The sequence below is a fragment of the Grammomys surdaster genome, unplaced genomic scaffold, assembly GCF_004785775.1.
Source record: "Grammomys surdaster isolate TR1022 unplaced genomic scaffold, NIH_TR_1.0 570, whole genome shotgun sequence".
NCBI lineage: Eukaryota > Metazoa > Chordata > Mammalia > Rodentia > Muridae > Grammomys > Grammomys surdaster.
In genome coordinates, this window is record NW_021604989.1 from 417659 (window position 1) to 430330 (window position 12672).

Genomic DNA, 12672 nt, shown 5'->3' on the forward strand with positions numbered 1-12672 from the left:
TATATAACTTGCTCATGAAAGTTCATGTTAAGCATAGTCCAGTTAGTATACATGCACAGTTATGGGATCACTCACTTGAATACTGGCAACTACCAGGAGTGACCCCTCCTCATGGAAGACTGGTTCTCCATCTCAGTAGCTATCAAGAGCCATTAGCTCCTCAGTTAAGAATGTGGCCTTATCACCCACTCTTCCATCCATGCTAGAATGTTGACTAGCTTGATCTTGTTCAGGCAATCACAGCCACTGTGAGTTTTTGTGTGCAACAACTGCATCATGTCCAGGAGACAGATTTTCACAGTTATCTTTCCCATGTTATGACATTTAAATTCTTGCCCAAATTCCCCCATCAGATTATTTCAGGAAGCAAAGCTTCATCTAAGGAATATTCATGGTTGAGACTGCCCCCCTTTTCTGTTTGTAGCTTCAGTCACAAGGATGACTGCCTGTAATTTTGCAACTCTGAAAACTGCCAGCTACCTGTTAGAGGAGAACTGGGACTAGTGCCTCCTGGTTTCTATCTATGATTCTTTGTTCTGACATCAACACACTGAAAAAGAACCACAACAGTTTATTTCTTACAGTGACCATGAGATAGGAGGGACTACTGCAGGTACGGTGGCCTGAGCAGAAGTCAAGTCTGGGTTCTAAAAGTTTCCCTCTTTGTACAGTGTCTGATCTACTTGGGTTGACACTAATGATAGGAACACAGTCACACACCACACTGGGAGCTGCTTAAGAAATTCTTTTTCAGACCTGACATCAATTGCCCCACAGAAAACCAGGATGTTTTGCCTTCTACAAAGTAAATTCAGAACAAAAGAAATGTTAAGCCAAGTTGGATTTATTAAAATATAGAAAACTGCTGAAGAAGAAAGAATAGAACACACGAGATATGAAATGGTCTTCTCAAGGTAGACTCACACTTTCTTTGCAGTGAGCATACATTGGATCTTAATGGCTTGGAAGTTACACCTTTGAAGGTTTCTAGGAAATACCACCCTCAAACATACACACTTCTAATATTGCCCAAAGAGTGTACTTTGTAGTGCTGGAGAGATAGCTCAGTGATTAAGAATGTTTGCTGCTCTTCCTTAGGACCCTTGTTTGGTTTGCACATGTGTGGCCCACAACAGCCTATAACTCCAGCTCCAGGCTATCTGACTCCTTCTTTTGGTCTCTGCACACACACACACACACACACACACACACACTCACAAATACGCACAAATACAAAAAGGATTTCAAAATACCTTAAGAATGTTATTTGCATTAAGATTAAATTTTTAAGGCTTTTTCTGATCACATGAAGATCTGAGGTGACTTTATGAGGATTATCCTCTAGGACAGGAGAAAAGAGTACTAGAAAGCGAAGGTTGTATATTATGTTAGACCAGCAGTTCTCATTCTTCCTAATTCTGTGACCCTTCCTCATGTTGTGGTGGCCCTCAACCATAAAATTCTTTCATTGTTACTTTGTGCTATAATTTTGCTACTGTTATGAATGATACTGAAAACATCTAATATGCAGAAGTTCTGATATGTGATCCTATTGAAAGTGTCACTCAATCTTTAAGGATTTATGACCACAGGTTGAGAATCTCTGTTATAGCTACGAGTAAACATAAACTAATTTCTTCTGTTTTTTGTTATATTTGGTTGGGATGTCTTCAGGAAGATATTACCTAGCCCTAAGTGATGACAGTCCATTTTTTCCTTAGATAAGATGTCTTTTTGAATAACAGAGTGTGTCAGTGGGCCTTTAGGTCCTTTTCATTAAGGTGTGAGTTCTGACCTTTTCATCAGTTACAACAGGAGATCAGATCTCTAGAGCATAGCATCTTTCATCCCCAAGCCTGCCTTTTCTCATGTCACCACAATTCAGTATCTTCCTATCCTGCCTCAGGCTGTCCAACAGAGAAATGCCTACCATCCACATGCCCTACCTAGCACTCTAGAATTGTCTCAAAATTTTTCTCTGTCTTGATTTACTAGTTTCCCTCTAAAAAGTCTAAATCTTGGGTAATGTTTCTCCTTGGGCTTCTTGATATAGTAGATGGACAATTTCACCAGTTGTTTCAAAGAGTCCAGTAATGATCTTTCCAGATACATGAATTTCTTACCTTGCATTGGAGTTGCATCTCAATAAACCAAGTGTGGCTTGACCATACATATGTACTTGTAATTTTTATTACACTTACTCTATTTGTGTGTGTGTGGGGGGGCTTATACATAAGGATGTACATATGCCTAAGAGTATCTGTGGTGTCACAGGCCTGCTTAGATTTAATTTTCTCTTTTCATTGTGTACTCACATCTGAATCCTAAGACCATGCAAGAGTGGGTTCCTTCCTTCCTTCCTTCCTTCTTTCCTTCCTTCCTTCCTTCCTTCCTTCTCTCCTTCTTTCTTTCCTTCTTCCTTCCTTCATGTGTGTGATACTAGAACAGAACCAGAGATGCCTGCTTGCTAAACATTCTTTCATCTGAGCCACATCCATAGTCCCTTGTGTCATTTACTTAGATATATAAGGATATTTCATTGTTTTTATTTTCATATTAGTGATGAATAATGTTTAACATCTTTTCATAAGTTTGAATGCATGTTGTGCATGGGTATATATGGGGACCAGAAGACAACCTCAGGTGTCATTCTGAAGGAGCCAGTTCATTTTACTTTTCACATAGACTGTGTTGTTTTAGTAAGATTTGTTGAAAGGACATTCCTTCATATACAGCCCCACTCTATACAGATGAGTCTATTTGCTTTGGATTGTAGTAGATGTGCTAGATGGATATAGGTTAAGATTTTCATGTTTTCTGGTTACGCTTAACTCCTGAGCTGCAACTCATCACCATTGTAAACCACCATATGAGTGCTGGAATATAAACACGGGTTTTATGGAAGAACAGGCGGCAGTACTTCTAACCACAGACACATCTGATCTGGTGAGGGTTCGCCTTTCTGTGTTTTTGTCTTAGAGTTAAAATATTTGGACATCATAATTATATTAAGCCTTCCTTTGGATGGTTTTTCCATATCTGATTGTTTTGTTTTTGCAGTACTAAAGACTGAATCTAGTGCAGTGCACACACTACACAAGCACTCTACCACTGATCCATAAACCAGTCCTCTTTTCCTGTTTGTTTTGTTATTAGATACTTCAAGGATAATATCTTATTTATTTATTTACTTTTTTACTTATGTATATGAGAGTTTCGTCAGTGCACCATATGCATGTGTGGTTCTAAGGAAGACAAGAAGAAGGCATCAAATGTCCTTGTAGTGGAGTTACAGGTGGCCGTGGGCCATCTGATATGTATGCTGTTACCTGAACTTAGGTCCTTTGCATGATCAGCAGGTACGCTTAACCCCTGAGCTGCAACTCATCACCATTGTAAACCACCATATGAGTGCTGGAATATAAACACGGGTTTTATGGAAGAACAGGCAGTACTTCTAACCACAGACACATCTCTACAGCCCCACATTTTTTTTTTGAGATAGGGTTTCAGAAAGTCACCTGAGCTTGTCTTGATTTCACTGTTTGTAAGCAGACCATGAAGTTGTCATCCTCCTGCCTTTTCCTCCAAAGTAGCTGCTATTCTTGGCTCATGTCACTGGATTCAGCTACCTGTTTATATTTACAGTGGTTTTGTGGCAGATATATCATGTACTACAATACTGTTATCATAATAACATTTTAATACTGTTCTGTATTATCATTCCACCAAGTATTACCAGAGTTGGTGGTGCTAGTAATTATTTTAGCATTTATTCATGTTTACATGTGTACCTGAGTGTATGTAGGTACACAGGATGCATGCCCTAACTGCAGAGTCCATAGAAGAGTATCAAATATTGTAGATCTAAAGTTACAGACAGTCGTGTGTCCCCCAGTATGGATACTGCAAACTGAAGCTAGGTCTTCAGCAAGAGCACGAAATGCCTTTAAATGCTGAGCCATCATTCCAACCCCATCAGTAATTCTTTAGAGTAATAAATCTCGTTTTGTTGTTTTCCTGGTGTTGTTGCAGTGGCTCTCAACCTGTGAGTGATGACCCTTTTGCAGGGTTGAACCACTGTTTCAAAGGGGTCACCTAAGACCATATGAAAACAGATATTTACATCACTATTCATAAAGTAGCAAAATTGCAGTTATGAAGAAGCAGTGAAAGTAACTTTATGATTGGAGGTCACCAAAATATGAGAAACTGTATTAAAGGGTTGTAGCAATAAGAATGTTGAGAACCACTATGTTATTGTTTTGATGAGCCTTTTAATGATATGATAGCTCATAGGATCCGTATGGAAAAAGTCCATGCCATTATTTATCAGTGAAAATGAACAGTGCAATATGTGATAAGTAATTGACCACATGTGTGAAGATGAGGAGTGGGGTTTTCTTCTGGAAGTCAGATATTGACAGCAAGGATCTTCCTCAATTACTCTTGATTTCTCAGTAAACATGGAGCTCAAGGAATTTGGGTAGAAAAGTAGGCCAGTAGGCTGTGACATCACACCATGAAACTTTTTATTTCTTTACACACATTAGATCCTAAAAGCAGTTTCCCCTCTTCCATGCATCCAAGTCCCCCTCATACATACCTTCCCCCTCTCTTATATACATTCCTCCTTTGTTCACCTTCAGCAAAAGAGCACATCTTTGAGGAATAACAGTGGAATACAGCATAACAAAGTGCCATAAGACTAGGCACAAATCCTCATAAAGGCTGGATGAGGCAACCCAATAGGAGGAAAAGGGTTATGTGCAGGCAAAAGAGTCAGAGACAACTCCCACTATGAGAGGTCCCACAAAAACACCAAGCTATTACAACCATAACATATATTCAGAGGACCTAGTGCAGACCCATGCAGGCTCCATGATTGTCTTTTCAGCCTCTGTGAACCCCTGTGATCCCAGCTTAATTGATTCTGTGGGTTGTGTTATTATGGTGTCCTCCATCCCTTTTGTTTTCAAAATTCTTCTTGTGCCTCTTCGTTGAGATTAATCAGGCTTCATCTACTGTTTGGCTATGGTCTCTCTACCTGATTCTCTCAGTTGATGCACTGATGATTATTGAGACAGACACTATGAGTATAGCTGAAAAATCATTAGAAATCATTTCATTGACTTTTTTGGACAACCGTGGTTGGTTCTACCATGTGTTACTGGGCTGACCAGCCAGTGATTGGTTCCTGGCCATCTATGTAGTGGCAGGTGTTGCCTTATTCACATGTTATGGGCCTCAAGTTGGATAAGTCAATTGTTGGCCACTCTCACAAATTCTGAATTACGATTACTCCGGCATATCTTACAAACAAGATATATAGTAGGTTGAAGGGTTTGTGGCTGCAAACCCTGCTTCTTACATGTATGCTGAGGACTCTGCTTATGTCCCTACACTCATGCCCAAACACTTTATGAACTCAACCATTCCCTAGCCATTTGACACCTTTTAATTTTAATGAATTAATCAATTAATTTTGTAACTCAACTGCTTACCCGATTTTTCCCACAGATCCTGTCTATTTTTTAATCCTGGTACTCACTTTTCTGAAGACTAGTGTATATCTTCGTTAAGACAAAATGGCATCTTTTTTTTCTGATTTTGCCCTTATATGGTTCTTGGAAGAGCTAAGCAAGAACGAATTAATAATGTTTAAGGAGTTTCTCAAACAGGAGATTTTGCAAATGGGGCTGACACAAGTTTCTTGGACAAATTTGAAGAACGCATCTCGGGAAGAGCTTGCCAACTTTCTGTTGAACCATTATGAAGAGAAGCAAGCATGGGATGTGACCTTCAAAATTTTCTACAAGCTCAATAGGAAGGATCTCATAAGGAGATCCAAAAGCGAGATTCATGGTAAGTTGGTGAAAGCTTCTTTACAGTGAATGAGGATCATGTCATAATTTTGATACTGTTCTTCCTGCCCATCTACGTATGCCCAACAGGTATCCTAGGATTTTCTTCTCCTTGAAGGAGACATCTTCTTGTATACATATGAGGTCTAGTGTGTAGGGGTCAAATGTATGTGTGGTAGATGCTCTAACCTAGGTGATTAAACTTCTACTCGGGATATTAGTAATGTTCCCTCTAATCTAAACTGGAGACTTAATACACAGCGAAATGGTAGCAATATGGATTTAGGCCAGCAGCAACAAAAAAACTCCTCCAATAGATCATATTTGTGAAGTCTAGGAAGGTGGCTGAATCTGTAAGGTACTTACTATATAAATACGATAATCTGACTTTATATCTCAGCAACCACATAAAAGTCAGGCATGGTAGCTACTTGGCCAGTAAACTTGGCACTGTCTAACTCAGCTAAAAATGTCTCAAAAATGAGATGGAGGGTCTGGAGAGATAACTTAGTGGTTAAGAACACCTGCCCTTACAGAGGACCTCAGCTCTGTTTCCAGATCCTACATGGTGCTTCACAACAATCTGTAACTCCAGTTTTAGGGAATCTAATGGCATCTTCTCTCCTCTGGGGTCACTGTATACATCAGGTACATGTGCATACATGCAGACAAAAGCACCCATTCATCCAAATTAGAAACAATTCTATTTTTTAAAGCAGAGAAGAACTGAAAAAGACACTCAATGTCAACCTCTCTTCTCCACATGCATGTGTATTTCATCCCCCCTCCACCTCTTCCCATCCCCCTCCTACATACATATCATATGTGCATTTGAAACATCTAGGTAATATAGTGTGGAACATGATTTCTTAGTCTTTGTTGTGGCTGTGGCCGGTTTGATCTTTACCAAGCACTAGCTTATAAAAGAAAAGCCATGTTTCATAAACACTATAATTTTAAGAGTCACATTTATATTTGTGCTGGTATAAGTTATGATGGATACTTAAAGATCTAATTCATTTCTTTGTCTTTGATATTCCAGTGTCTTACTATAAAAAGCCTAGACGGATTTTTTTCTAAGTTCATTCTGCTTGGGATTCATTGATAATCTTAGATCTGTGGCTGTAAAATATTATATACTCCAGCCTTTATTTGTTTAAAAGTTGTCTCTGTGCTGTTCTTCCTTCCCCCATTTTAAAATTCACTTTATATCCTAATATCAGCTCCCATCCTCCCAATATCTCCTCACATAAATCCTCCCCCACTTTCCCATCCCCCTTTTATCTGAGAAGAATAGAACCCCTAGGTTTCACCACCCTCCATGCTGGTTCATTAAGTCACTGAATATTTACAAGCATCATCTTTCACTGAGGCCAGACAAGGAAGAATCATTAGAGGATCCACAGGCAGGCAACAGATTCAGCAATACTCTCTATTCCAGTTGTTGTGGGACCCACATGGAGGCCAAGCTGCCCATATGCTACATATGTGTTGGGAGCAGGGGAGCTAGGTCCAGCCCATGCTCACTCTTTGTTTGGTGGTTCAGTCTTTGGTACCCCGAAAGGGTCCAGATTAGTTGACACTGTTAGTCTTCCTGTGGAGTCCCTGTTCTCTTCAGGTCCCTCAATCCTTCCCACAACTCTTCTGCAAGGCTCCCTAAGCTCCATTTAATGTTTGGTTGGGGGGTGGTCGGTCTCTGCATCTTTTCATTGGTTGTTGGGTGGAACCTCTCAGAGGACTGTTATGCTAGGCTCCTTTCTGAAAACATAACAGAGTATCCTTATTAGTGTTAGAGTTTGTTTTTTGCCCATGGGATGGGTCTCAATTTGGGGCAGTCATTCCTTGACAATTCCCACAGTCTCTGCTCTATCATTTTTCCTGAACATCTTGTAGGTAGGCAGGGCATATTTTGGGGTTGACAGTTTTATGGGTGTGTCGTCTTTATTCATCCACTAAGAGTCCTCCCTAGCTACAGAAAGTAGACTCTTCAGGATCCATATTCTCAACTGTCAGCAGCATCAGCTAGAGTCACCCTCATAGATACCCTGGGGTTTCCTCCTATTCCAGGCCTCTGGCATGTTTTAGAGATGAACCCCCACTGATTTCTGTTCTCTCTCATCTTCTCTCCATAAATCTGAAACCCCAACCTCATTCCTCTCCCCATTACCTCTCCCACCTAGTTCCCTCTCCATCCATTTCTGAAATCTATTTTATTTCCTTTTGTAAGAAATATTCAAACATCCTCCATTGGGACCTCCCTGTTGTTTGGCTTCTTTAGGTCTGTGGATTCCACTTTATAATCCTGTAGGTTATAAGTTATATCACTTATAAGTGAGTACATAACATGCATGTGATTTTTTTTAATTTGTTTAATTTTTTTTTCTCTGCTGTTCTTTCCCACCACCTTCTTGAGATCCACTTGCATATAAAAATATTTAATTTATGATTAAAATATGATTAAAATACATGTGATCAGTTAAAAACTATATTATGTGTATGTGAGAGTATATATATATATATATATATATATATATATATATATATATATGCGTGCTATGTGAGGCCAGACATGTATATCAGATCTGGACCTACAGGATGTGGATGCTACCATGTGGATGCTTGTAACTAAATCCAGCTCTTCTGGGTGCTTCTAACTACTGAGCCATCTCTTGAGCCCTACATGTTAGATCTTCATACAATGTCTTGTGTATATTACTTTTTATTTTTCCTCTGTTCTTTAGGCTGGCATTTGTTTCTAAACATCCTCATGTCCTTCATTCACTGTTCAGCTATTTCTCATCAATAAAATAATCCACTTGTTGGTTCTTTTGACTTTTCTTATATATATTATTTGTGTGTACACATATCCACTTGCACTCAATGGTGTACACGTGGAGATCAGAGACAACTTCTAAGAGTTAATTCTGCTATTGCTACTTGGGTCACCTGGAACAAGCTTAGGTCTTCAGGCTTGATGACAAATGTCCCTAAAACATCTTACCAACCTATCTGTTTATTCTTAATTTTAGTTAAGAAATTTTTGTGTATACAATTTGCCTTGCTTTTCCTCAGTTTTCCCTGATTGCCCAACCTGACTTTTATTTCTATTGAGTACCTTTTAAGAATTAAGTAGTATACTTGGCATGCAAAGTGTTTCAATGTAAATTTGTGTGTGTGTGTGTATGTGTGTGATTGTGCTTTTCTCACAGTATTCCCCAACTATGACTCTCCTTTCTCTCTTTCTCACTAGTACCCTCTGTCCCCTGTGATTGTATTCATTGTATTCTTTTTTCTTCCATGCCATATATATATATATGTTGTGAATATTGAAAAATATTGAAAAATTGTGAAAGTTGAAAAACATTTAAAGTAACTTTTCAAAAATTCCACATATGCAAGCATTGTGTAGGATTATGTGTGTGAGTGCAGTGGCTGTAGAGAATCTAGATACTCTGGAGGTATGTAATAGGCTATTGTGAGCCACCTGATGTGGTACTGGAAAGCATTCCCAAGACCTCTTCCAGATAAGCCAGTGCCCTTAACTACTGATCCATCTCTCTAGCCCCATTACTATATATTTTTAAAGTCGATATGACCATACCTGTTTTCATTATCATTTAGTCAATCTTATGTTGATAGTGATACCATTTTTTCAGTTTTGGGCTTTCATGCCAACCATGTATAACTACACTCTGTTAAGTGTGTATATCTGTGTATGTGGCAGGGGTGAATAGACACTGATATTTGAGTTTTGGGAGCCATGTAGTCTGCCACTCCTGGTTGGTGTTTTTGCTGTTTCAGTAGAACAGTTGCACACAGCACAGGATTCCATATGGTCCAGAATATTAGCTTTGAAAGCCATGCTTTTGGTTTTGAATGAATACATTCATTAACTACATTGCGAGTTAAAGTAAAATAATAAACAGCAAATGATCATGATAAATGACATGTGGGTAAATAGGTTGGAAAATTGGTCAATAGGTCAGAGAGAGAGAGAGAGAGAGAGAGAGAGAGAGAGAGAGAGAGAGAGAGGTCAATTTGGGCCCTTAAAACCTCCAATAGAAGTTGACTAGGGAAGCCAATTAATGAAAGTCATCTGGAGTTCCCATTACGAGCAGAGACTATCTTCTCAAGTGATATTCCCAATTGAAAACAAACAAACAAACAAACAAATAATGGTAAGAAGGTTACATCACCAAATAAGGCTCTCTTAACATCATCAAACTGTGGTCTCACAACATGCAGCAATAAAGAAATAAGAAAGTTGGAATGAGTTGGAGCTTCCAATGGAGCTGCCTCTCCATGGTTGAGGTTCCCATTGTTCTAGTACAGGCTTCTTTTTCCACGGCAGGCACTTTTATATCATGGGGTAAACAATTATAAAGTCTGCTTGAAATGGTTCATGATTTAGCTGATCTGAAGGGCATGATATTTTTACTCTTGAGCTCTTTTATTCTCTTCACTTCCTGTTCCAGATTTATGGGTCAGCCCATTTGCAGACAAGAACCCAAGAAGCATACTTAAACATGCTTGGGTCTGAAATGGGGAATAGGGACAACCCCACTTCAGGTTCCAGCTTCTTAAACAGCACATGACAGTTTAATGGTATAACATTCCTGACACATAGAAATGCAACTGTGCCCCAGGGCCAGTGAAAATTTTCTCACATTAAACTAGAGTTGTTCTGGGCCCACAGCTTACGAACTTCTAAAATCATACATCATAACGTGGGTGAAGAAATGATTTCAGTGGCTAGGAGTATGTTCCATTCCTGCATAGTACCAGAGTGCAACTCCCAGCACCTATGTGGGGCTACTCATGGACAGCTGTTAATCTAGCTGAGAGTTGGGGTGGTATTTAACACCTATGACTGCTACAGGTACCCACTAACAGACACATTACTAAAAATAAATATTTTAAATGATCCGTTCTGATAATTAAAATGTTATGGACATATATATGGATGAATATTTAACTTTGACATGTTGTGAAATTTTTCCCTTGTCCTCACTGACTCAGGACACCCAAAGTTATATCAAGCTCATTTGAAGACGAAACTGACCCAGGACAGTTCCATTGTATTCAACTTCAGTATTCAGGTCTTATTAAAGGAGGAATTCACCCAAGATATCCTTAGTAGTTTTGAGGACTTTTTCCTATCAAATACAACTGAGATGAAGCCACCCACGGTGGTCATAGAAGGTATGGCTAGAATTGGCAAGACGTTGATATTGAAAAAGTTAATGCTTGCCTGGTCAGAAGGCCTGTTGTTTCAAAACAAATTCTCCTACATCTTCTACTTCTGCTGTCGAGATGTGAAGCAGTTGCAGATAGCTAGCCTGGCTGACCTGATCTCCAGAGAGTGGCCCAGTGCCTCAGCTCCTGTAGCAGAGATCCTATGCCAACCGAAGAAACTCTTATTTATCATCGACAGCTTAGAAGTGATGGAATATGATATGTCCGAAGAACAAGAATCTAACCTGTGTGATAACTGCATGGAACAGCAGCCAGTGAGTATACTGATGAGCAGTTTGCTCAGGAGGAAGATGCTCCCTGAATCCTCTCTCCTCATCTGCACTACCCCAGAGACATTTGAGAGAATGGAGGTCATGATTGAGGAAACAAATGTGAAAACAATAACAGGATTCACGGAGAACAGTATTAAGTTGTGTTTTCACAGCGTTTTTGAAGATACGAACGGAGTTGAGGAGGCCTTCAGGTTGGTGAGAGAAAATGAGCAGCTGTTCACTGTATGTCGGGTCCCTATGCTCTGTGGCATGGTGGCTGCTTGTCTAAAAACTGTGATAATGGAGGAAAGAGATCCAGTCTTTGTCTGCCGACGTATCACCTACCTGTATACCACTCACATCTTCAATGTGTTCACTCCCCCAAATGTTCCATATCCAAGTAAGAAAAGCCAAGACCAGCTGAAGGCCTTATGTTCTCTAGCTGCTGAGGGCATGTGGACTGACACATTTGTGTTTGGTGAGGAAGCTCTGAGGAGAAATGGGATCATGGACTCTGACATCCCCAAACTGCTGGACATTGGAATGCTTGGAAAGATCAGGGAATCTGAAAATTCTTACATATTCCTTCACCCATCTGTCCAGGAGGTCTGTGCTGCCATCTTTTATCTGCTAAAGAGCCATGAGGACCACCCTTGTGAGGATGTGAAATGTATAGAGACACTCATCACTATGTTTCTTAAGAATGTCAAAACACAGTGGATCTTTTTAGGCAGTTTCATCTTTGGCCTTGCAAATGAATTTGAACAAGTAAGTCTAACGATATTTTTTGGCTACCAGTTGTGCTCGGAAATAAAGCGTCAGTTGTATCAGTGCCTGGAAACCATAAAGGACAACAGTGAGCTTCAAAAACAGATAGATGGTATGAAGTTGTTTTACTGTCTTTTTGAAATGGAGAATGAAGCCTTCTTAAGGCAGGCAATGAACTGCATGGAGCAGATTTACTTTGTGGCTAAAGATTATTCTGATATTATTGTTGCTGCTTACTGCTTAAAACACTGTTCTACCCTGAAGAAACTATCCTTTTCAACCCAAACTGTCCTGGAAGAAGAACAAGAACACAGCAATATGTGAGTCTATTCAATATCTTTTCTGTCCCATATTCAGAATCTGTCCCTGTGTATTGATGATTTATACAGACTTATTCAAACCTCAACCTTACTGGTTGTCCAATGGCTAATGGTCAGCCTAGAAATGACATAACAATGACAAACAACAAAAACAGCCTCAACAGGTTAGGGATATATATATATATATATATATATATATATATATATATATAT

General features: G+C 39.4%; 1 protein-coding gene across 1 annotated transcript in view; it reads left to right on the top strand.

The window, feature by feature from the left end:
• Positions 1-5588: 5588 nt before the first annotated feature.
• Positions 5589-12672, top strand: part of LOC114633247 (NACHT, LRR and PYD domains-containing protein 4A-like) — a 24249-nt gene continuing 17165 nt past the window's right edge. Inside the window, 2 exon segments of the mRNA XM_028781853.1 lie at positions 5589-5865; positions 10884-12459. Of these exon segments, the coding sequence (XP_028637686.1) occupies positions 5589-5865; positions 10884-12459 (1853 nt within the window).